The following is a 23,843-nucleotide window of genomic DNA, read 5'->3' as shown; positions in this document are numbered from 1 at the left end:
GGCCATCGGGTGGGGAACGGCTGCCTAAAGCCAGAACCAGCCAAGGTGGAGGTGATCAGAGACTGGCCCACTCCTGTGACGTTATTGATATAAATTGGGACCATATAGAACATGGGTTGAAACCAAGGTCCTGCAGTGGCACCAAATCTTAGATAAAGGGGTTCATATAAGGTGTCTAAGACCAGGTTATGGGTTGCTGGTTATGATTATGCTGTCTGTATGTCTGTGTATCATTTTGTAGTGGAAGTTGTAAGTATTGGCTTTGTACTGTCTGTATTTTGTAGCGTGTTCTGCTGCTGGGTAACAACACAGACAAGTTGGTGTTAGCCCTGCCTAGCCAGCTTGATGGCCCATTAAGGACCATCAGCTACACAATTGACCCATGGAGAGAAGGCAGACACACCTTGTGACTCAGCAAGGTATGCAGAGACTTGTCCATGTGACTGCAGACTCCATTTTGTTGTGATTTTCCACAGTAAGAACAAAAAGGTTCTTACACCTGGAAAAGCCTATATAAGGCTGATGCACCATCTCCATCTTGTCTTCAATCCTGCTTCTGACCTCTGGAGGGACTTGGCTACAAACTGAAGCTCTGCACAAAGGACTGAATGACCCATCCCAGTGGGGGATGTTCCAGAGACTTAATTTGAACCTGCAGTTTACTCCAGCACTGCTGCAAACCTGAACTAAGAACTTTGCCATTACTGTATGTAATTGATTCCATTTAACCAATTCTACCTCTCATCTCTACCTTTTTCCCTTTGTAAATAAACCTTTAGATTTTAGATTCTAAAGGATTGGCAACAGCGTGATTTGTGGGTAAGATCTGATGTATATATTGACCTGGGTCGGGGGCTTGGTCCTTTGGGATCGAGAGAACCTTTTTCTTTTATTGGGGTGTTGGTTTTCATAACCATTCATCCCCAGGACGAGTGCACTGGTGGTGATATTGGGAGACTGGAGTGTCTAAGGAAATTGCTTCTGTGACTTGTGGTTAGCCAGTGGGGTGAGACCGAAGTCCCTTTTGTCTGGCTGGTTTGATTTGCCTTAGAGGTGGAAAAACCCCAGCCTAGGGCTGTGACTGCCCTGTTTGAGCAATTGGTCCTGATTTGGCACTCTCAGTTGGGTCCCACCAGAACCGCACCGTCACACCTCCCCAAACCAAAAAGCAGGTCCAGGCCTTTATTGGGATGGCGGGGTACTATCGTAGGTTCATGCCCCACTTTAGCGCCATAGCCGCCCCCATCACTGAGCTGTGCAAGAAGGGGAAGCCAGACAAGGACCGAGCAGTGCCAGCAGGCTCTCCTGGTGCTGAAGGAGACTCTGGTTAACGGCCCAGTTCTGGCAAACCCAGATTTTGACAAGCCCTTTATGGTGTTCACTGATGCCTCAGACATGGGACTGGGGGCAGTGTTAATGCAGAAGGATGAAAAGTGGGGGAGACACCCCATCGTGTACCTGAGCAAGAAGTTACTACCCTGGGAGCAGAACTACGCAGCCATCGAGAAGGAATGCCTGGCCATGGTGTGGGCCCTTAAGAAACTAGAGCCATATCTCTTTGGGCGACACTTCACCATGTACACCGACCACTCTCCCCTGACCTGGCTGCACCAGATGAAAGGAGCCAACGCCAAGCTTCTCAGGTGGAGCCTGCTCCTGCAGGACTATGACATGGACGTGGTCCATGTGAAGGGAAGTGCCAACCTGACAGTGGATGCGTTGTCCTGGAGAGGGGGCCCTGAACTTCCCCAGGTCACTGGGCAGAGTGATCCCGCTCAGTTCAGTCTCGAAGGGGGGAAGAGATGTGATGGAGTAGGGACTGTCTGTGTGGGGGATGGGAGAGCCGGGGATGACTTTAGGTGAGAGACAGGACCTGAGCCTGTAATCTGAGCAAGGCAGCGGGGAGGGGTGTCAGCACCTTTGCCCGGGAAGCTGGACAAAGGAAGGAGCCTGCTGGAGGGAGTTAGTTCAGTTTCAGTTTGAGGCTGGGTGGTGGAATTTAGGGAATCCCAAGCTGGGGACTAAGCTTCCTGAACCCCGAGAAGGACCAGATTGAGGGGTCCTGGTTGTGCCTACAAGCTCTGCTGTAGCCTGCGTTCCTGTTGTCCAATAAACCTTCTGTTTTACTGGGTTGCTGAGAGTCACTGTGAATCCCAGGAAGAGGGGTACAGGGCCTGACTCCCCCATACTCTGTGACAGGGGGGTGGAGGGTTGGAGTGAGTACGAGGGGCAGAGCTGTGTGGGGAGCAGGACTGGAATAGCAGTGGGGCTGGGGGTCAGGCTGCAGCCCGGTAGGCCCTGCCCACCCAGAGCCCTGACTCGCCCATGCCATGCGGCCCCTCACCAGGTGTTGCCCCTGGCGTCGCTCTCCCCAAAGGCGCTGTAAGAGCCGTCGTTGTGCTTATAGAGTAGCTCACGCTGGTAGCCTGTGGGGACGGGAGAGAGACAGCGAGTTCTGGATCCGCTTACCCCCAGGGGCTAGAATCCACCCCCAGCCTGCGCCCCATGGGGCCCACTAGCCCTCCCCTCCCCCACGGCGCTGAGACTCAGAGATTCCAGTGGTCGGTTTGAATAGGGGGACAGAGTTAAGGCTGAATAGGGCCCCGATCCTCCAAATGCTCTAGTGCCCCGACCTGGGGCTGGATCCAAACCAGCGCCCCTAGAGGGGAAAGGGCTCCTCTCCCATTCCCTCAACCCTGAGTCAAACAGTCCTTATGTCCTGGGCCTGAGAGAGGAAAGGCCAAGGATCTCATTCCCTGACCCCCAGAGCCAGCCAGGGCCCTGATCTGGGGCTGGACTGGAACTCAGGCCCCAGAGGTGGCATGGACAGGGTCCGATGTGACGAAGTGGGAATGTTCTCGATGTGTTATGTGAATGCCGAGTGGGGAGTATTGACCGGGGAAGGTTGCAGGGGAGTTGTGCTGGGACAACCTGTACTGGGGAAGGGAGGCTACCTGAGCATGTAACCTGAGAACCCAGGAAGAGGGTTGGAGGCCAGGTAACACCTCTGCCTGGGAAACTGGACAAAGGACAAAGGCTGGGGGAGGACATAAGAACGGCCGTACCGGGTCAGACCAAAGGTTCATCTAGCCCAGTATCTGTCCACCGACAGTGGCCAATGCCAGGTGCCCCAGAGGGAGTGAACCCAACAGGCAATAATCAAGTGATCTCTCTCCGACCATCCATCTCCATCCTCTGATGAACAGAGGCTAGGGACACCATTCTTACCCATCCTAGCTAATAGCCATTTATGGACTTAGCCACCATGAATTTATCCAGTCCCCTTTTAAACATTGTTATAGTCCTAGCCTTCACAACCTCCTCAGGTAAAGAGTTCCACAAGTTGACTGTGCGCTGCGTGAAGAAGAACTTCCTTTTATTTGTTTTAAACCTGCTGCCTATTAATTTCATTTGGTGACCCCTAGTTCTTGTATTATGGGAATAAGTAAATAACTTTTCCTTATCCACTTTCTCAACATCACTCATTATTTTATATATCTCTATCATATCCCCCTTTAATCTTCTCTTTTTCAAGCTGAAGAGACCTAGCCTCTTTAATCTCTCCTCATATGGGACTCTCTCCAAACCCCTAATCATTTTAGTTGCCCTTTTCTGAACCTTTTCTAGTGCTAGAATATCTTTTTTGAGGTGAGGAGACCACATCTGTACACAGTATTCGAGATGTGGGCGTACCATGGATTTATATAAGGGCAATAATATATTCTCAGTCTTATTCTCTATCCCCTTTTTAATGATTCCTAACATCCTGTTTGCTTTTTTGACCGCCTCTGCACACTGCATGGACATCTTCAGAGAACTATCCACGATGACTCCAAGATCTTTTTCCTGACTCGTTGTAGCTAAATTAGCCCCCATCATGTTGTATGTATAGTTGGGGTTATTTTTTCCACTGTGCATTACTTTACATTTATCCACATTAAATTTCATTTGCCATTTTGTTGCCCAATCACTTAGTTTTGTGAGATCTTTTTGAAGTTCTTCACAATCTGCTTTGGTCTTAACTATCTTGAGCAGTTTAGTATCATCTGCAAACTTTGCCACCTCACTGTTTACCCCTTTCTCCAGATCATTTATGAATCAATTGAATAGGATTGATCCGAGGACTGACCCTTGGGGAACACCACTTGTTAACACTCTCCATTCTGAGAATTTAGCATTAATTCCTAACCTTTGTTCCCTGTCCTTTGACCAGTTCTCAATCCATGAAAGGACCTTCCCTTTTATCCCATGACAGCTTAATTTACGTAAGAGCCTTTGATGAGGGACCTTGTCAAAGGCTTTCTGGAAATCTAAGTACACTATGTCCACCGGATCCCCCTTGTCCACATGTTTGTTGACCCCTTCAAAGAACTTTAATAGATTAGTAAGACACGATTTCCCTTTACAGAAACCATGTTGACTATTGCTCAAGAGTTTATGTTTTTCTATGTATCTGACAATTTTATTCTTAACTATTGTTTCGACTAATTTGCCCGGTACCGACGTTAGACTTACCTGTCTGTAATTGCCGGGATCACTCCTAGAGCCCTTTTTAAATATTGGCGTTACATTAGCTAACTTCCAGTCATTGGATACCGAAGCCGATTTAAAGGACACGTTACAAACCTTAGTTAATAGTTCCGCAACTTCACATTTGAGTTCTTTCAGAACTCTTGGGTGAATGCCATCGGGTCCCAGTGACTTGTTAAGGTTGAGTTTATCAATTAATTCCAAAACCTCCTCTAGTGACACTTCAATCTGTGACAGTTCCTCAGATTTGTCACCTACAAAAGCCAGCTCAGGTTTGGGAATCTCCCTAACATCCTCAGCGGTGAAGACTGAAGCAAAGAATTCATTTAGTTTCTCCGCAATGACTTTATCGTCTTTAAGCGCTCCTTTTGTATTTCGATCGTCAAGGGGCCCCACTGGTTGTTTAGCAGCTTCCTGCTTCTGATGTACTTAAAAAACATTTTGTTATTACCCTTGGAGTTTTTGGCTAGCCGTTCTTCAAACTCCTCTTTGGCTTTTCTTATTACACTCTTGCACTTAACTTGGCAGTGTTTGTGCTCCTTTCTATTTGCCTCACTAGGATTTGACTTCCACTTTTTAAAGGAAGTCTTTTAAAAGACTGAGTGAGGCTGAGTGAGAGGCTGGAGGGAGTTTCAGTTTGAAGCTGGCTGGGAAATGGAGGGGAGCCCCGATGGGGCTTGGGCTTCCCAACGGGGCTGTGGCCTCCCTGCAGGCCCCAGATGGACCTAACTAAAGGGGGTCCTGTTGTCTGTACCGTCAAGACCTGTGTTCCTGTCATCTAAATAAACCTTCTGTTTTACTGGCTCGCTGAGAGTCACGTCTGACTGTGAAGTGGGGGTGCACGATCCTCTGGCTTTCCCCAGTACCCTACCTGTGCGGACTTACTGTGGGAAGTGCACAGAGGGGCAGAGGATGCTGAATGCTCCAAGGACAGACCCAGGAGGTGAAGCCGTGTGAGCTTCTTGCCCTAAAGACAGTCTGCTCTGAGGAAGAGGAGGCTCCCCAAAGTCCTGACTGGCTTTGTTGGGAGCAGTTCGAGAACATCGCCCAGGGACTCCGTGACACCCTCGCAAGGCCCCGCCATTCCCTGGGGGTGCAGGAGTGGGAGGACACTCACCGCTCTGGAGGAAACCCTTGGCTTTGTCTCTGATCTCCGGGCTCAGCTGCCCGCTCTTCTCCAGGTACTGCTGGATGTAGATGTTGGGAGCGAAACGGACCATGTTCTGCTCTCCACAGCCGTAGGGCATGGCCAGCAGGCGGTCTATGTTCTGCAGAGCCGTGCCCATTATGTCTCCTGGCACCAAGGGATTTGGGGGAGCAGAGAATTACCAGGCTGCACAACAGCTGCCCCGTCCCTAACACCACACCAATGGAGCCCTGGCATTGGGGGGCCCAGAGCCCACAGTTTGATTCAGGCCTGGTGGGATTACGCGGATACGTGGTGATGAATGGCCAAGACGCCAATGCCCTGGCACAGCTTCATGGCATCACCACGGGAGTCTATTGCCCCTCACTGGGGACGAGGCCCTGGAGCACAGACTGCAGGGACCAGTCCTGCCACGGCCCCAGACACCCACTAGACCTCATTGGTCTTTTCCATCCGTGATGCCCCGGCCTTGCTGATCAGAGCGCTGGGACGGAGACGGGACGGTTGGCAAAGGGCACCGTGCCCTGGCAGGGATGGGGCAGGGGAATTCCTTACCCAGGACAGTCACGTGGGCCCGTTCGGACCCTGCCAGGACGTTCGCAGGCAGCTGCAAGGAGATTTTTTCAGAGGCTGCGTAACACGAAGGCAAAGACACACTGTAAAAGTCCTGTTGGCAACCTGCCCCTGCCTCTAGCCAAACAGATCCCTCCATTCCTCACCGTCCTTGGCTCTCGCCCAGTCACAGCCCCTCTCTCAATCCCAGCTCCCCCGGCCGTGGCACGTACATGCCCTTGGGGGCGAGGGCTGGGGGTTCTCTGTGGGGGGACCTGCCTGTGGGACTGGGTCCCTCTCTTGGCCCCAGAGAGCCGGTGAGACGAGCTCTGCAGGGAGCATCGTGCACGCGGGGGCCAGGCTTCAGGGGAGAGGAGCTGGCGCAACAGGGGCCCAGTGAGACTTGGGAACAGCAGCCAGACGTGCTCGAGCCTTCGGCCCATGGCAGACGGTTCCATAACTGCCCACTAGGGGGTGCATCTTCCCCAGCAACTGGGCCTGGACCCTGTCCCAGACAGGACATTGGCCTGGATGCCCCCGGTCCGGTCCGGCCTGGCAGCTCCTGTGCCCCTAGCTGGGCCATCCAGCGGCTCAGCCATCACTGACGTGCCGCATCCAAGAGACTCCCCGTGTTAGTGACACCCACTGAGCCCCGCACAGGCGCTGGGATCCTACCTTCCTGGCAGAGCAGGGAGCTGTGCGCCTTCTCCTCCAGGATCCCCCCCGGCTGTGGGGAAGGAGCATCAGACAGAAGGTCAGGAGAAGGGACCGCGCACGTCACAGCCTGACAGGGCCTGCTGGGTCAGCCAGATCCACTAGCCAGGGCAGGATCACCCATTACAGCCCCTGCTGTGGGGCTCGGGCACATCCAGCTCTCAGCGCCCCAGCGATGGGGCTCCCGTCCCTTCCCTGGGGAGACTGTTCCCAGCCCAGCAGATCTCGCGGCTTCTTCCTCTTCAGCGCGGAGCTTCCCTCTGCTCGTTCCCTCCACCCCCTCGAGCCCTCCCGTGTGTCACTTTCAGCCCCCTCAACCCCTCCCATGTGTCACACTCAGCCACCCCCCTTGGGGTAACCCCTGTCTCTGTCTGCCCCCGGACTCTCCTGCCAGCTCCCTGATCTCGCTGGGATGGGGCCGCGTGACGGGGCAGTGCAGGTCGGGGTCCAGGACGTGGACGGTGCGGTGCTGGGACATTACTTTCTGTGGCAGGACAAAGAACAATCACAAGTGCAGACTCAGCCCACGGCCACTAGGGGGTGAGACCCAGGCCCCGGATCTCCCTCCGCTCTGCCCAGAGGCCCCGACCGACACTGACCTGGACCAGCAGGGGCTTTATCACAGTGTCCACTCGCCCCTGGGCCGGCACCACGGCCAGCTCATTGCCGCACAGCTCCTCGGTGTGCAGAGCCTCGGTGCTGATGGTGAAGTTCACCTCCCCTGCAGAGCAAGGCGGGAGACGCCCTCGTTAGACAGACCAGTGCCCCTGCCCAAGGGAGAGAGGAGCCCGTGTCCGAGGGTGGGAGGATACTTGAAGGGGAAGGGTGGTGAAGAAGGGAGAGAATAGTAGAAAAAGAAAGAAAATGAAGAGAGAGCGTGAGAGGGAATGGGGAGAAAAAGAGAGGGAAGGCCAGAGGGGAAGGGAAGGACGGAGGGAAGTGACTGTGGGAAATGGTGATTAGGACGTAAGAGGTTTCACTGCTGGGGTGTCCTCTCAGCCCCCTCCCCCACAGCTCTTCTCATCCTCTCCGCTTGGTACCAAGCCCTGAGTGACCCCATCCTGCGCCCTCCTCCTCACTCCCAGCACAGAGCCTCCAATGCCCCTTACCCATCTGTCCCCCACGCAGAGCCTCCAAAGGCCCCTACCTGCCCCCCTAGTGCGAAGGCTCCAGAGCCCCTTCTCTACCCCCATGCAGAGCCCCCTTCCCGCCCCTCCTCCGGCACAGAGCCCCCAGCGCCCCTTACCCAGGCTGCTCGCCGTCACCTCCCACTGGAAGGTTTTCCCTTCGTCTGCACAGAGGCAGCTGGTGTAGGCACCGTCCTTGCCCGCCTGCACCTGGAACTGCGCAGACTCTGCCAGCGTCACCCGCACCTGTGGGGCCCAACACGAGAACCCCCTTAGGGCTGTGGGGGACGCGCTCACACGCGCCAGCTCCAGCCGAGACGTGACCCCTCTGGGGCTCAGGCCCCCTCACTGCGATGTGCTGACCCCAGTGGTCACAGGGTCACAGCCAGTGACTGCCGGTGCCACTCGCCGGCCTGCGCCGCTGCCCAGCCCCCCAGCCCCAGGTCACCGGCCCCAGCAGCCCCCGCAGCCCAGCCCCGGGCGGCGCTCACCTTGATGCACTGGCGCAGGTAGTTGAAGACGGTGGCCTTTAGGGCGAAGGCCTCTCCCCGGATCACGGAGTACGGCAAGGCCAGCTCCACAAAGAAGGGTTTGAAGGCCGTGAAGGTGGCCGTGGGCGAGAGCCCAAAGCCCAGCTCCGCCGTGCAGAACATCCCAGCTTTCCACTCCGTGATGGTGTCGGGCACCGAGACTGGGACGTCCTTGGAGCCCCCCTCGCTGGGCCGGGACGGACACAAACAGAGTGTCAGACACGTGGCCGCCCCCTGGGAAGCGCCCACGAGCATGGTCACCGGAGACGTCCCTGCCCGACCCTCCGCTGGGCTGGGGCCAGAAACAGGCCAATCCCAGACAGCAGAGAGGGGAAGAGCTGTCAGTGCCCCCATCTCCTCCCCTCCTCCGCCCCACGCCAGCTAGCGCAGGATCCTTCCCTTCCCCGGGGCTCTCCGGGCTGGGCTCAATGTCCCACGGGATGGGGATTCCCCCTTCCGCAGCCGGACACGTCTCCCTGTCAGGGGGCTTGTCATAAAACAGTTAGTTAAGGGTTAATATCTCTTTTACCTGTAAAGGGTTAACAAGCAGTAACCTGATGAACACCTGACCAGAGGACCAATCAAGGGACAAGATAATTTCAAATCTCTGTGGAGGGAAGGCTTTGTCTGTGTCCTTTGTTTGGATTGCCGTTCTCTTTTTGGATTTAAGAGAGGCCAGACATATTCTTCAAGTTCTCCAAGGTTTCCTGAAGTATTTTCTTCTATTCAGTTTAGTGAGTATTAGAAGGCGGTTTAGTCTTATAATTGATTTCTACATTTGCAATTGTGTGTTTGCTGAAGAAATATCTTTATTTCTGTTTGCTGTAACTTTGATTATTCTGAGAAAAAGTGTGGGGGGGAAGCCTCTCAAGGTTTATAAGTTAGACCCTGTATTTTTTCATCCTGGTATTACAGAGATAGTGTACTTTCTTTCTTTCTTTTAATAAAATCTTTTCTTTTTAGAACTTGATTGATTTCTTCCCTTGTTTGGATTTTCAGGGGAAGGGGAGGGGGGAAAAGTGAATCCCTCTTTGTTTGGTTCAAGGAATTTGAATCCAGGTATCTCTCCCCAGGACTAGGGGAAGGGGAGGGGGGAAAAGTGAATCCCTCTTTGTTTTGATTCAAGGAGTTTGAATCTGTGGTGATCTCTCCCAACGGCTAGGGGAGGGGGGAAGAAGGTGGGAGGGGAATAGATTATTTCCCTTTGTGTTGAGATTCAAGGAGTTTGAATCTGTGTTCCCCAAGGAAAGTTTGGGGGAACAGGGAGTGTGCCAGACACTAAAAACTTGGCTGGTGGCAGCGTTTACCAGATCTAAACTAGGATTTAGTTTAGAGGAGTCCATGCAGGTCCCCATCTTGTGAACGCTAAAGTTCAAAGTGGGGAATAAACCTATGACAGGGCTATTCCTGGGGTCAGCCTCAATTCCCCCTGCTCGGGATCCCCTGCCCCTCCCACGTCTACCCCATGTGCCACCTTCAATTCCCCACTGCTGTGCTGGGTCCCTCTCCACTGGCAACAGGGCGCAGGAACCAGCCCCACGCGGGCAGCCAGCCCTCCCCCACCACTGCACTGCCTCTGGGAGCTGCTGCTTTCCAGGGTCTGGCCTGGAGGCTGCTCCACAGGGACGGTCTGTGACAGCTCCTCACTCACCCCACAGGCACCAGGTCCCACAGCCACGTCTCTGGGAAGTACACACGTGGCGCTGCCTCCTCCTGGGTGCTGGGTCCTGGTGCTAGCAGGCCGTTGATCGCTGGGATCTCTGCTTCACCATCCACACTTGCTGCCCAAGGGATCATTTCTAGAAAAGATACAAAGGGGGTTGAGGGAGCCCCACACAGTATTGGGGCAAATCCAGACGATGATTCACATGTGTTTGCACCTGCAAAGTCTCGGTGTTTGGAGACATTTCGGGGGCTGCATGTGGCCCCTGGGAGCTCTGAGAACTGACCCCTGCTGGCAGCGTTGGGGCTGGAGGGGTGGGGCTGAGGGTGTCCTACATGCAGCACACACTGGTGGACTCAGCACGTGGGCAGGAGCCAGGGAGTCCTGAGCTCAGTCCCAGCTCTGCCCCGAGCAGCGTTAAAGGTATGTTGCACTCCCAGAGCCCTTCACAAAGAGCTGCTAGCCAGGCAGGTCAAATCATTAGCTGCACTGAGCAGCTGGACCATGGAGGCCTAGAGAGGCTCAGTGTGTTTCTACCGCAATCACCAAGCATGAGTGGGCATTGCAGGACCCCATGTGATCACCTCCATAACACCCAGCTTGACTCTCAGATCCCAGGGCAGCGCATGGGGCTGGAGCTAGAAAAGCCATCGGTCTCTGTGAAAGTAAGAACATAAGAACGGCTATACCGGGTCAGACCAAAAGTCCATCTAGCCCAGTATCCTGTCTGCCGACATTGGCCAGAGCCAGGTGCCCCAGAGGGAATGAACAGAACAGGGACTTATCTAGTGATCCATCTCTCGTTGCCCATTCCCAGCTTCTGGCAAACAGAGGCTGGGGACACCATCCCTGCCCAGCCTGGCTAACAGTCATTGATGGACCTGTGCTTCATGAATTTTTCTAATTCTTTTTTGAACCCTGTTATAGCCTTGGCCTTCACAACATCCTCTGGCAAAGAGTTCCAGCCAAAGGAGGAGGAGCAGAGTTGAGTTGGAAGAGTCAGATGCAGGGCTGGCTCCAGGCCCCAGCACGCCAAGCGCGTGCTTGGGGCGACAAGCCGCCGGGGACGCTCTGCCGGTCGCCGCTGGGGCGGCAGGCAGGCTGCCTTCGGCGGCTGTCCTGCGGGAGGTCCGCTGGTCCTGCGGCTTCGGTGGACCTCCTGCAGGCAAGCTGCCGAACGCAGCCTGACTGCTGTGCTTGGGGCGGTGAAATGCCTAGAGCCGCCCCTGGTCAGATGATTATGTGTACCCAGCCCCCACTGAATACGCTGGAGAAAACCTCCCACCCTGGGCCCTGCCCCTTTGAAAACAACGGACAAACTCCCACCCTCGGCTTCTTTGAGAACCATGGAGAAACCACCACCCTCCACCTCACTGAGAACAATGGAACTGACAAGGACAGTGTTAGAACCCAGGTCCCAGGCCTGAGCCACGAGCCCATGCATCTCCCCTCACAGGGCAGAGAGGGCATTGGGAATTGCTGATCAAGGGGGATGGAAGCTCCCAGCCCCATAGAATCATAGAATCATAGAATATCAGGGCTGGAAGGGACCTCAGGAGATCATCTAGTCCAACCCCCTGCTCAAAGCAGGACCAAACCCAACTAAATCATCCCAGCCAGGGCTTTGTCAAGCCTGACCTTAAAAACCTCTAAGGAAGGAGATTCCATCACCTCCCTAGGTAACCCATTCCAGTTCTTCACCACCCTACTAGTGAAAAAGTTTTTCCTAATATCCAACCTAAACCTCCCCCTCTGCAACTTGAGACCATTACTCCTTGTTCTGTCATCTTCTACCACTGAGAACAGTCTAGATCCATCCTCTTTGGAACCCCCTTTCAGGTAGTTGAAAGCAGCTATCAAATCCCCCCTCATTCTTCTCTTCTGCAGGCTAAACAATCCCAGTTCCCTCAGCCTCTCCTTATAAATCATGTGCTCCAGCCCCCTAATCATTTTTGTTGCCCTCCACTGGACTCCCTCCAATTTATCCACATCCTTCTTGTAGTGTGGGGCCCAAAATTGGACACAGTACTCCAAATGAGGCCTCACCAGTGCTGAGTAGAGGGGGATGATCACATCCCTTGATCTGCTGGAAATGCCCCTACTTATACAACCCAAAATGCCATTAGCCTTCTTGGCAACAAGGGCACACTGTTGACTCATATTCAGCTTTTCGTCCACCGTAACCCCTAGGTCCTTTTCTGCAGAACTGCTACCAAGCCATTCGGTCCCTAGTCTGTAGCAGTGCATGGGATTCTTCCGTCCTAAGTGCAGGACTCTGCACTTGTCCTTGTTGAACCTCATCATATTTCTTTTGGCCCAATCCTCATATTTCTTTTGGCCCACTGACCTTCCAGTTCGTATGCGTTTTCCATGTCATAATACAAGTCTTTTGAGAGTCCATGTTCACAGGGCTGCTTGGCATTGGTGTTGGTGAGAATTTTCAAAGCTGCATCCTGGGAGAGAAGGAAGATGGAGGTAAAAGCATCAAGAGCAGCGAAAGCACCAGAGGTGGTGTGATGCCTGTTGTTACTGCCCAAGGTCACACAGCAACAAAGCAACACAGGAGCAGAATTCACAGAGACTCGGCTGCTGCCCAGCACCCTGCAACTGCTTTGCAAAGGGGCGGAACCAGTATTTTACATATGGGGAAACTGAGGCACTGAGCCACAGAGCACAGGGAGGGGAAAGACCCATCGGCTCATCTCTCCACCCCCTCGTCCCCCGGGGCCAGGGCAGGGCTGATCCTTACAGCACTTCTTCCTGGGGGTTTGGTTTTAGTACTAAAAGTCCCAAGCGAGGGGGCCTCATCCAGGAGACGATTCCAGCCTCACACATCACACTGTCGGGCCGTTCTCCTGCTGACGGTTCCGGCAGCTGGATCCCAGGACTCCTCACTGTGCCCCATGACAGGCAGCACGGGCCGGAGGCTGGGACACTGGGCTGGGAGGCAGGACACTTGGGTTCTGTTCCTCCCTTCACGGCCCACCTGCTGGGTGACGTGGGCAGGTCCCGTCTCCTCTCTAGTCACCTCCCTCCCTTTGCCGGTCAGCCTGGGAGCTCTCGGGGGCAGGGGCATGTGTGACTGTCTGTTAAACGCCCCCAAATGTCCTGGGCGCAGATTGAAGGTTGCCCAGCGGTGCCCCTGCCCCTCTGGACTGGGGCAAGCACCTCATCCTGCCCCGCTGAACACCAGGCAATGAAGAGTTAAGGGAGGTGCCACCCCAGCCCAGCCTCAGCTTTGCCCAGGAGCTGGCACTGCCCACGGGGAAGGTGCCGGAGGTGGCACCTTGGGCAGTGGACGGGATGAATGACTGAGAAGGGGCCCTTGGCTGTGGGACATGATGGGAATTGCTGTGAGGCTGCGGCTGTGCTCACTGCGCTGGGTGCAGCTGGGGCAGGAGAGGGGCCCGTGAACCTCAAAGGATCCAGTCTGCCTCAGTCCAGCTCTGAGGAGCCTGCTGGGATTCTCCTAACCGGGTGCTGGAGGCTTTGCCCTTCCCTCTGCTCGATGCTCGTTTCCTTGGCAACCGTCTGAAGGAACGCATGGCTCTTACAGCCCTTGAAAACGTCGCCCTCAACCCCAGATTTTGGTCACGGGCAAAACTGCCAAACGGAGCCGCTGCAGAGTGGAGGCAACAGGCGGAACCCGCAGCCTCCAAAACCTGCCCCGGGTGGGGCCTGAACTCACAGCCTGTGGGAGATTCACGGGCCACAGCATGTCCCCCAGTGCCCCTCGGGCATTGTGACACCAGACTGCCTGCAAACCCGCTGGCTCCACAGGTGGAGCCCCAGCCTGGCTGCACATGCGCCTCCCACTCTCTGGGGCCTCCGTTCAGGTCACCCCTCCCCATCAGAGCAAACAGCATGATGAGAACCAGGTGGTCATGTAAACCCGTTTCATGAGGGGGGGCTGAATCTTGGCCCCCCCCTGCTCAAATGACCCCACATGTGGCCCACTAGCCCCACCCGGCCCTGCCATGAGGCACAGCAAATCTCAGGCCAGGCTGTGGATGTCAGAGCACTCAGACACTCCTCTTTAATCAGCCGGCGACACTCAACCTCCGCTCGAGCAGATCTGCCGCCCCCCTGCAATGTGCAGCACCCGCCCACGGCAGCATCTGTCTGGTCCCCTGGTACCCAGAACCCAGCCCCCGCCCACCTGGGAACAGTTCTGGGGAGTGACTTGGCCACTGGGCAGCCCCGAGATGCCGCGGTGCGCGCGATGCTGGGTGCCATGGGCAGTACGCCCACTGGATAGGCGCTGGCAGGGGGAGGGCAGGTCCTAGCCCATTCCACTATGGCCATCTGACTGGGATTCCAGGCCTTGCGGAGGCTGCCAACACTCAGAGCAGCCCCCAGCTGGGACAGAGCCCCGGTCTCCTGACTCCAGGGCCCCCTGAGGGCTTTGGGAGGATGTCGTCCATCCCTCCCTCTGGCGGGGCAAGATGCCATCACCCTCCGCACCCGTCATAAACATACAGCTAAGGGTAGCATAAAATTCCTCCTTTACCTGTAAGGGGTTAAGAAGCTCAAATAACCTGCTTGGAACCTGACCAAAAGGACCAATAAGGGAAGAAGATACTTTCAAATCTGTGGGGAGAGGGACCAGGGCAGGAAAAAAAATCTCCTAAAACCCTACCTGAAATAAGCATCTAAGATTACAAAAATTGTAAGTAATAGCAAGGAAATGCATTGGATTATCTTTTGTTTTAGCTTGTGAATTTTCCCTATGCTAAGAGGGAGGTTTATTCCTGGTTTTCCTAAGTTTGAAGTTGAGCCTAGAGGGGAATCCTCTGTGTTTTAACTCTTTTTATTACCCTGTAAAATTACCTTCCATCCTGATTTTACAGAGGTGCTTCTTTTACCTTTTTTCTTTATAATAAAGTTTTTCTTTTAAAAACCTGATTGGTTTTTAGTGTCCTAAAAACCCAAGGGTTGGTCTGTGCTCACTTGGTTAACCTATTGGTTGGTAGATTATTGTCAAGCCTCCCCAGGAAAGGGGGGATATTGTGGGGAAACAGGAACTCCAAGTGGTCCTTTTCCTGAATCTTTGTCTAACTCACAGCAATACTGTCCAAGGACAAGGAAGGATTAAGCTGAGCCTTAATCAGTGGGCGGGGCATTCACACAGGCCAGGGCTTTATAAAGCCGTGCACAAGCGACCAGGGAGCTTTGCAACCAGGGGCTGCTAACAGGGAGTTTCGCAAGGGAGTTTAAAAGGGGAGTGGGAAGGGAGTGGGAGCCCCTCGCCAGCCCTAACCCCGTCCCCGAGGCCCCCCCCTAAAACCTATAAACCAAACCACATTCCAAAACTCCCTTCTGTAAACCACCCTTTCACTAACTAGGATACAATGCAGGCAGAAGCCCAGCAGCAGAGTGGGGGCTATCCAGTTTATTGCACCGACTGTTGCATGTATGATTACCTGCCCTGTGGGCGGGTGGCGTATGTGTGCAGTCGGTGCAAGGAGCTCCTGGCCCTCAGAGACCATGTACGGACTTTGGAGGCCAGGGTGGCGGAACTGAAGGAGCTGAGAGAGGCAGAGAGGTATGTTGATGAGGCTTTCCGGGACACTGTAGAATTGTCCCACCTCCGCTTAGACAGCACCTGTGCTGTTGAGGAGGAAGAAGGTCCCAGGGAAGTAGAGCAGTCAATGGGAGCAGAGGGAAACTTTCCCGTAGTTGGGACCCTCCTTCCAGATGGTTCTGGGGTTGCCTCTCGCACTGAGGTTGCCTCTCCGGGGGAGGGAACTCCAGTTTCTAGGAAAAGGCAGGTGTTAATAATGGGAGATTCGATTATTAGAAATGTAGATAGCTGGGTCTGTGATGACCGGGAGAACCATATGGTGACTTGCCTGCCTGGTGCGAAGGTTGCGGATCTCTCGAGGCATCTAGATAGACTTATGTGTAGTGCTGGGGAGGAGCCGGTGGTCGTGGTACATGTAGGTACCAATGACATAGGGAAAGGTAGGAGAGATGTCCTGGAAGCCAAATTTAGGCTGCTAGGGAAGAGACTGAAATCCAGGACCTCTATGGTGGCATTCTCAGAAATGCTCCCAGTTCCACGCGCAGGGCCAGGTAGGCAGGCAGAGCTTCAGAGTCTCAATGTGTGGATGAGACGATGGTGTAGAGAGGAGGGGTTCACGTTCATTAGGAACTGGGGAAACTTCTGGGATGGGAGGAGCCTATACAGGAGGGATGGGCTCCACCTAAACCAAAGTGGAACCAGACTGCTGGCACTAAACATTAAAAAGGTTATAGAGCAGTTTTTAAACTAGGAGATGGGGGAAAGCCGTCTGCTGCAGAGGAGCGTGTGGATCGGACACAGACTTCTCTTAGGGGAGAGTCTGATGATAGAGAATCTCCAGGTTATAGTCAGGAGCAGATGAATGAGAAGTATAATGTAAGGGCTGGATCAGATGATAAACAGTCACATAAAAAAGAATCTGGCACATCAGAAAAAGGCAGGCTAATAAACAGGGACAAGTTTTTAAAGTGCTTGTACACAAATGCCAGAAGTCTAAATAATAAGATGGGTGAACTGGAGTGCCTTGTGATAAAGGAGGATATAGATATAATAGGCATCACAGAAACCTGGTGGACTGAGAGCAATCAATGGGACACAATCATTCCGGGGTACAAAATATATCGGAAGGACAGAACAGGCCATGCAGGGGGAGGAGTGGCACTATATGTTAAAGAAAGTGTAGATTCAAATGAAGTAAAAATTTTAAGCGAATCCACAGGTTCCATAGAGTCTCTATGGATAGAAATTTCATGCTCTAGTAAAAATATAACAGTAGGGATCTATTATCAACCACCTGACCAGGACAGTAATAGTGATGATGAAATGCTAAGGGAAATTAGAGAGGCTATCAAAATTAAGAACCCAATAATAGTGGGGGATTTCAATTATCCCCATATTGACTGGGAACATTTCACTTCAGGACGAAATGCAGAGATAAAATTTCTCGATACTTTAAATGACTGCTTCATGGAGCAGCTGGTACGGGAACCCACAAGGGGAGAGGCGACTCTAGATTTAATCCTGAGTGGAGCGCAGGAGCTGGTCCAAGAGGTAACTATAGCAGGACCGCTTGGAAATAGTGACCATAATACAATAGCATTCAACATCCCTGTGGTGGGAAGAACACCTCAACTGCCCAACACTGTGGCCTTTAATTTCAAAAGGGGAACTATACAAAAATGAGGGGTTAGTTAGACAAAAGTTAAAAGGTACAGTGACTAAAGTGAAATCCCTGCAAGTTGCGTGGGCCCTTTTTAAAGACACCATAATAGAGGCCCAACTTCAATGTATACCCCAAATTAAGAAACACAGTAAAAGAACTAAAAAAGAGCCACCGTGGCTTAACAACCGTGTAAAAGAAGCAGTGAGAGCTAAAAAGACTTCCTTTAAAAAGTGGAAGTCAAATCCTAGTGAGGCAAATAGAAAGGAGCACAAACACTGCCAACTTAAGTGCAAGAGTGTAATAAGAAAAGCCAAAGAGGAGTTTGAAGAACGGCTAGCCAAAAACTCCAAAGGTAATAACAAAATGTTTTTTAAGTACATCAGAAGCAGGAAGCCTGCTAAACAACCAGTGGGGCCCCTTGACGATGAAAACACAAAAGGAGTGCTTAAAGATGATAAAGTCATTGCGGAGAAACTAAATGGATTCTTTGCTTCAGTCTTCACGGCTGAGGATGTTAGGGAGATTCCCAAACCTGAGCTGGCTTTTTTTGGTGACAAATCTGAGGAACTGTCACAGATTGAAGTATCACTAGAGGAGGTTTTGGAATTAATTGATAAACTCAACCTTAACAAGTCACCGGGACCAGATGGCATTCACCCAAGAGTTCTGAAAGAACTCAAATGTGAAGTTGCAGAACTATTAACTAAGGTTTGTAACGTGTCCTTTAAATCGGCTTCGGTACCCAATGACTGGAAGTTAGCTAATGTAACGCCAATATTTAAAAAGGGCTCTAGGGGTGATCCCGGCAATTACAGACCGGTAAGTCTAACGTCGGTACCGGGCAAATTAGTTGAAACAATAGTAAAGAATAAAATTGTCAGACACATAGAAAAACATAAACTCTTGAGCAATAGTCAACATGGTTTCTGTAAAGGGAAATCGTGTCTTACTAATCTATTAGAGTTCTTTGAAGGGGTCAACAAACATGTCAACAAGGGGGATCCGGTGGACATAGTGTACTTAGATTTCCAGAAAGCCTTTGACAAGGTCCCTCACCAAAGGCTCTTACGTAAATTAAGCTGTCATGGGATAAAAGGGAAGGTCCTTTCATGGATTGAGAACTGGTTAAAGGACAGGGAACAAAGGGTAGGAATTAATGGTAAATTCTCAGAATGGAGAGGGGTAACTAGTGGTGTTCCCCAAGGGTCAGTCCTAGGACCAATCCTATTCTATTTATTCATAAATGATCTGGAGAAAGGGGTAAACAGTGAGGTGGCAAAGTTTGCAGATGATACTAAACTACTCAAGATAGTTAAGACCAAAGCAGATTGTGAAGAACTTCAAAAAGATCTCACAAAACTAAGTGATTGGGCAACAAAATGGCAAATGAAATTTAATGTGGATAAATGTAAAGTAATGCACATTGGAAAAAATAACCCCAACTATACATACAACATGATGGGGGCTAATTTAGCTACAACGAGTCAGGAAAAAGATCTTGGCATCATCATGGATAGTTCTCTAGAGATGTCCACGCAGTGTGCAGAGGCGGTCAAAAAAGCAAACAGGATGTTAGGAATCATTAAAAAGGGGATAGAGAATAAGACTGAGAATATATTATTGCCCTTATATAAATCCATGGTATGCCCACATCTCGAATACTGTGTACAGATGTGGTCTCCTCACCTCAAAAAAGATATTCTAGCACTAGAAAAGGTTCAGAAAAGAGCAACTAAAATGATTAGGGGTTTAGAGAGGGTCCCATACGAGGAAAGATTAAAGAGGCTAGGACTCTTCAGTTTGGAAAAGAGAAAACTAAGGGGGGACATGATAGAGGTATATAAAATCATGAGTGATGTTGAGAAAGTGGATAAGGAAAAGTTATTTACTTATTCCCATAATACAAGAACTAGGGGTCACCAAATGAAATTAATAGGCAGCAGGTTTAAAACAAATAAAAGGAAGTTCTTCTTCACGCAGCACACAGTCAACTTGTGGAACTCCTTACCTGAGGAGGTTGTGAAGGCTAGGACTATAACAATGTTTAAAAGGGGACTGGATAAATTCATGGTGGTGAAGTCCATAAATGGCTATTAGCCAGGATGGGTAAGAATGGTGTCCCTAGCCTTTGTTCGTCCGAGGATGGAGATGGATGGCAGGAGAGAGATCACTTGATCATTGCCTGTTAGGTTCACTCCCTCTGGGGCACCTGGCATTGGCCACTGTCGGTAGACAGATACTGGGCTAGATGGACCTTTGGTCTGACCCAGTACGGCCTTTCTTGTGTTCTTATGTTCTTATTTGTGCCTTGGGGAAGGTTTGAACCTAAGTTGGTAGAAATTAGCTTAGGGGGTCTTTCATGCGGGTCCCCACATCTGTACCCCAGAGTTCAGAGTGGGGAGGGAACCCTGACATGGTGGCAGCACCATGGGATCATTTTGAACCAGAAACACGGACCTCAGGATTTTAAAAACATTGTTTCTTTTGGCTGATTGAAAACCAGGGAGCTTTTGGTTTTTTTAAGGACTTTTTTTTTTTTTAAAGCAGAGAGCAGCTGGAGTTTTTTTCTTTGCCTGGAGGCAGAGGAGTTAAGTTATAACAAGGGAATTCACAAGTTGGGTTTATTTTTTTTCTTTCTAGCTCTCGGGTTAGGCTAGGCTGAACACAGGAAGGCTACGATGACGGAAAGTGAGGTTCAAAAGAAAAAGATAGTTACTCACCTTTGTAGCTGTTGTTCTTCGAGATGTGTTGCTCATATCCATTCCAATTAGGTGTGTGCGTGCCGCGTGCACGCTCGTTGGAGAAAATTTACCCTGGCAACACCCAGTGGGTTGGCTGTGGAGCCCCCTGGAGTGGCGCCTTTATGGCGCCGGATATATACCCCAGCTGACCCAGCGCCCCCTCAGTTCCTTCTTACCACCCATGATGGTCATTGGAACTGTGGAGTTCGGCTTTGCTGCTCTCCACTCTCCCTAGCGTTTTTCCTCTCAACAGTGTTAATAGCTTGTTAATAGTTTATAGTTACAGAGTTTTTATATAGTTATAGTGTAAATAGTTCTAGTGGGTTAGTAGGGATCTTCCCTCCTCCCCATCGGCAGCTTGGGCTCCAGGCTTTAAACCCTGCGCGTCCTGCTCCAAGCCCATGCCAATGGGTGACCCCCATGACTCTTGCCTAAAGTGTCTGGGGGAAATCTCATCAGACTGAGAAGTGCAGGATCTGCAAAGGTTTCCGGTCCCGGACTAAAAAGGAGCGGGACTTTCATCTGCGACAGCTCCTCACGGAGGCAGCTCTTAGCCCTCAACCTCCAGCACCGTGCCAAGACGCAGTGCCGAGCGCTTCGGTGCGCAGCACCCTGGTGGCAACAGTAGGAACTGCACCGCGGTCGGACTCTGATAGACTCCTAATTGGAATGGTGGAAGATCTGTCTTTCCTCATGCAAAAAAACGGTTACTTACCTTTCTGTAACTGTTGTTCTTCGAGATGTGTTGCTCATATCTATTCCAGTTAGGTGTGTGTGTGCGCCACGTGCATGGATGTCGGAAACTTTTACCCTAGCAGCTACCCGTCAGGCTGGCTGGGGAGCCCCCTGGAGTGGCGCTGATATGGCGATCCATATAAGCCCCTGCCGGCCCAACCCCCATTCAGTTCCTTCTTGCCGGCTACTCTGACAGAGAGGAAGGTGGGTGGGAATGGAATAGATATGAGCAACACATCTCGAAGAACAACAAGAAGAAAGGTAAGAAACCGTTTTTTCTTCTTCGAGTGATTGCTCATATCCATTCCAGTTAGGTGACTCCCAAGCCTTACCTCAGAAGTGGGGTTGGAGTCAAGGAAAAGACGGTTACTCACCGTAGTAACTGGTGTTCTTCGAGATGTGTTGCTCCTATCCATTCCATTGTAGGTGTGCGCGCCGCACGTGCACGGTTCTTCGGAACATTTTTACCCTAGCAACTCCGGCGGGCCGGCTGGCGCCCCCTGGAGTGGCGCCGCCATGGCGACTGATATATAGCCCAGCCAGCCCGTCCGCTCCTCAGTTCCTTCTTGCCGGCTATTCCGACAGTGGGGAAGGAGGGCGGGTCTGGAATGGATAGGAGCAACACATCTCGAAGAACACCAGTTACTACGGTGAGTAACCGTCTTTTCTTCTTCGAGTGATTGCTCCTATGCATTCCATTGTAGGTGATTCCCAAGCCTTACCTAGGCGGTGGGGTCGGAATGAGACGTGGCGGAGTGTAATACCGCAGAGCCGAAGGCTGCGTCGTCTCGAGATTGTTGCACCAACGCGTAGTGGGAAGCGAAGGTGTGGACTGAAGACCATGTGGCCGCTCTACAAATGTCCTGGATGGGAACATGGGCCAGGAAGGCTGCCGACGAGGCGTGCGCCCTCGTCAAGTGTGCGGTGAGTCGGCACGGGGGGACGCGAGCAAGCTCGTAGCATGTTCGTATGCAGGCCGTCACCCAGGAGGAAATCCGCTGTGAAGAAACCGGCTCGCCTTTCATGCGGTCTGCGATCGCTACAAACAGCTGGGTCGAACGCCGGAAGGCCTTCGTCCGGTCAATATAGAAAGCGAGGACCCTGCGGACGTCCAGGGTGTGGAGCTGCTGCTCACCAGGTGAGGCGTGCGGTTTCGGGAAGAAGACCGGGAGAAAGATCTCCTGGTTGAGGTGAAAGGCTGAGACCACCTTGGGGAGGAAGGCCGGGTGTGGTCGAAGCTGCACCTTGTCCTTATGGAAGACGGTATACGGGGGACCGACCGTCAGAGCGCAGAGTTCCGAGACTCGCCTGGCGGATGTAACTGCCATGAGAAAGGCCATCTTCCAGGTGAGATAGAGCAGAGAGCACGAGGCTAAGGGCTCGAAGGGTGGGCCCATCAGCTGGGCGAGAACCAGGTTGAGATCCCACATCGGAGCAGGAGGATGCACGTGAGGGTAGAGACGGTCTAACCCCTTGAGGAAGCGGGCTACGATTGGGTTGGAGAAGATGGAGCGGCCTCCTATAGCGGGTCGAAAGGCCGACAGAGCCGCCAGGTGCACCCTGAGGGATGAGATCGCGAGACCTTGACCTTTAAGGTACCAGAGGTAATTGAGGACGGTCTGGATGGGGGCGGAGAAGGGGTTGAGACTTTGCTGGTCACACCATAGCGCAAAGCGTTTCCACTTCGCGAGGTAAGTAGAGCGCGTGGAAGGCTTTCTGCTCTCCAGCAGAACCTGTTGCACCGCCACCGAACATCCTCTCTCTGCCTCGGTCAACCACTCAGGAACCAAGCTGTAAGATGCAGGGACTGCAGGTTCGGGTGACAAAGCCTGCCGAGGTCCTGAGTGATGAGGTCCGGCCATTGCGGGAGGGGAATTGGATCCCGAACCGACAGCTCGAGCAGCATGGTGTACCAATGTTGTCTCGGCCAGGCCGGAGCGACGAGTATTACGCGAGCCCTGTCTCTCCGAAGCTTGAGCAGCACTCGGTGGACGAGCGGGAACGGAGGGAACGCGTAAAGGAGGGACTCTGTCCACGGCAGGAGAAACGCATCCGAGAGGGAGCCTGGAGCTTGACCTTGGAAGGAGCAGAAGCTGTGGCACTTCCTGTTGGCCCGGGAGGCGAAGAGGTCTATCTGGGGAAACCCCCACCTCTGGAAGATTGTGTAAGCTACATCTGGGCGAAGGGACCACTCGTGGGAGGCGAAGGACCTGCTCAGACGGTCGGCCAATGTGTTCTGCACTCCTGGTAGAAAAAACGCTTCGAGGCGAATCGAGTGGGTTACGCAAAGATCCCAGAGGAGCATCGCCTCCTTGCAAAGCGGGGAGGATCGAGCTCCGCCCTGTTTGTTGACATAGAACATGGCTGTGGTGTTGTCCGTGTACACCGCTACACAGCGGTCCCGAAGGTGAGGCAGAAAAGCGAGACACGCCAGACGGATCGCTCTCAACTCCCGAACGTTGATATGGAGGGAGAGCTCCTGGGCCGACCAGAGGCCCTGGGTGTGTAGGTCTGCCATGTGCGCTCCCCATCCAAGGGCCGATGCGTCCGTGGTCAGGGTGATCGACGGCCGAGGAGGGCGGAAGGGAACCCCTGCGCAGACCGTCTCCGGATCCAGCCACCAGGTGAGCGACCGGAGAGCGGAACTTGGCACCACCACCACCATCTCCAGTGGATCGCGCTGCGGGCGGTACACCGATGCCAGCCACAGCTGGAACGGACGAAGCCTCAGCCTTGCGTGCACGGTCACAAACGTACACGCCGCCATGTGGCCTAGGAGACGCAGGCAGCACCGCACTGTTGTCGTTGGAAAGGCCTGCAGCGACCGTATCAGGGAGGCCAACGTCTCGTGCCGATCCCGAGGGAGACAGGCTCTGGCCAGAGTGGAGTCGAGTCGGCTCCTATGAATTCCACTCTT

The 23,843-nt window shown here is 52.8% G+C and overlaps 3 protein-coding genes across 4 annotated transcripts in view; all 3 read right to left on the bottom strand.

The window, feature by feature from the left end:
* Positions 1-23,843, bottom strand: part of LOC120385031 (alpha-2-macroglobulin-like protein 1) — a 144,799-nt gene that overhangs the window by 21,394 nt on the left and 99,562 nt on the right. The gene's annotated exons all lie outside the window — the stretch shown is intronic.
* LOC120385032 (alpha-2-macroglobulin-like protein 1) overlaps positions 1-23,843 on the bottom strand; it is a 218,429-nt gene that overhangs the window by 159,926 nt on the left and 34,660 nt on the right. The window lies entirely within an intron of this gene.
* LOC120385034 (alpha-2-macroglobulin-like protein 1) overlaps positions 1-23,843 on the bottom strand; it is a 47,329-nt gene that overhangs the window by 10,686 nt on the left and 12,800 nt on the right. For both annotated transcript variants that reach the window (XM_039504113.1, XM_039504112.1), the window contains exons 3-11: positions 12,611-12,716; positions 10,252-10,399; positions 8,562-8,787; positions 8,190-8,316; positions 7,543-7,664; positions 6,905-6,956; positions 6,233-6,307; positions 5,648-5,824; positions 2,345-2,426 (exon numbers count right to left, since the gene is read on the bottom strand). In XM_039504113.1, coding sequence (XP_039360047.1) covers positions 2,345-2,426; positions 5,648-5,824; positions 6,233-6,307; positions 6,905-6,956; positions 7,543-7,664; positions 8,190-8,316; positions 8,562-8,787; positions 10,252-10,399; positions 12,611-12,716 — 1,115 coding nt within the window. The remainder of the gene's footprint in view (positions 1-2,344; positions 2,427-5,647; positions 5,825-6,232; positions 6,308-6,904; positions 6,957-7,542; positions 7,665-8,189; positions 8,317-8,561; positions 8,788-10,251; positions 10,400-12,610; positions 12,717-23,843) is intronic.

The sequence above is a fragment of the Mauremys reevesii genome, linkage group 17 (genome assembly GCF_016161935.1).
Source record: "Mauremys reevesii isolate NIE-2019 linkage group 17, ASM1616193v1, whole genome shotgun sequence".
Taxonomy (NCBI): Eukaryota; Metazoa; Chordata; order Testudines; family Geoemydidae; genus Mauremys; species Mauremys reevesii.
This window is presented reverse-complemented; position numbering and strand designations above follow the sequence as displayed.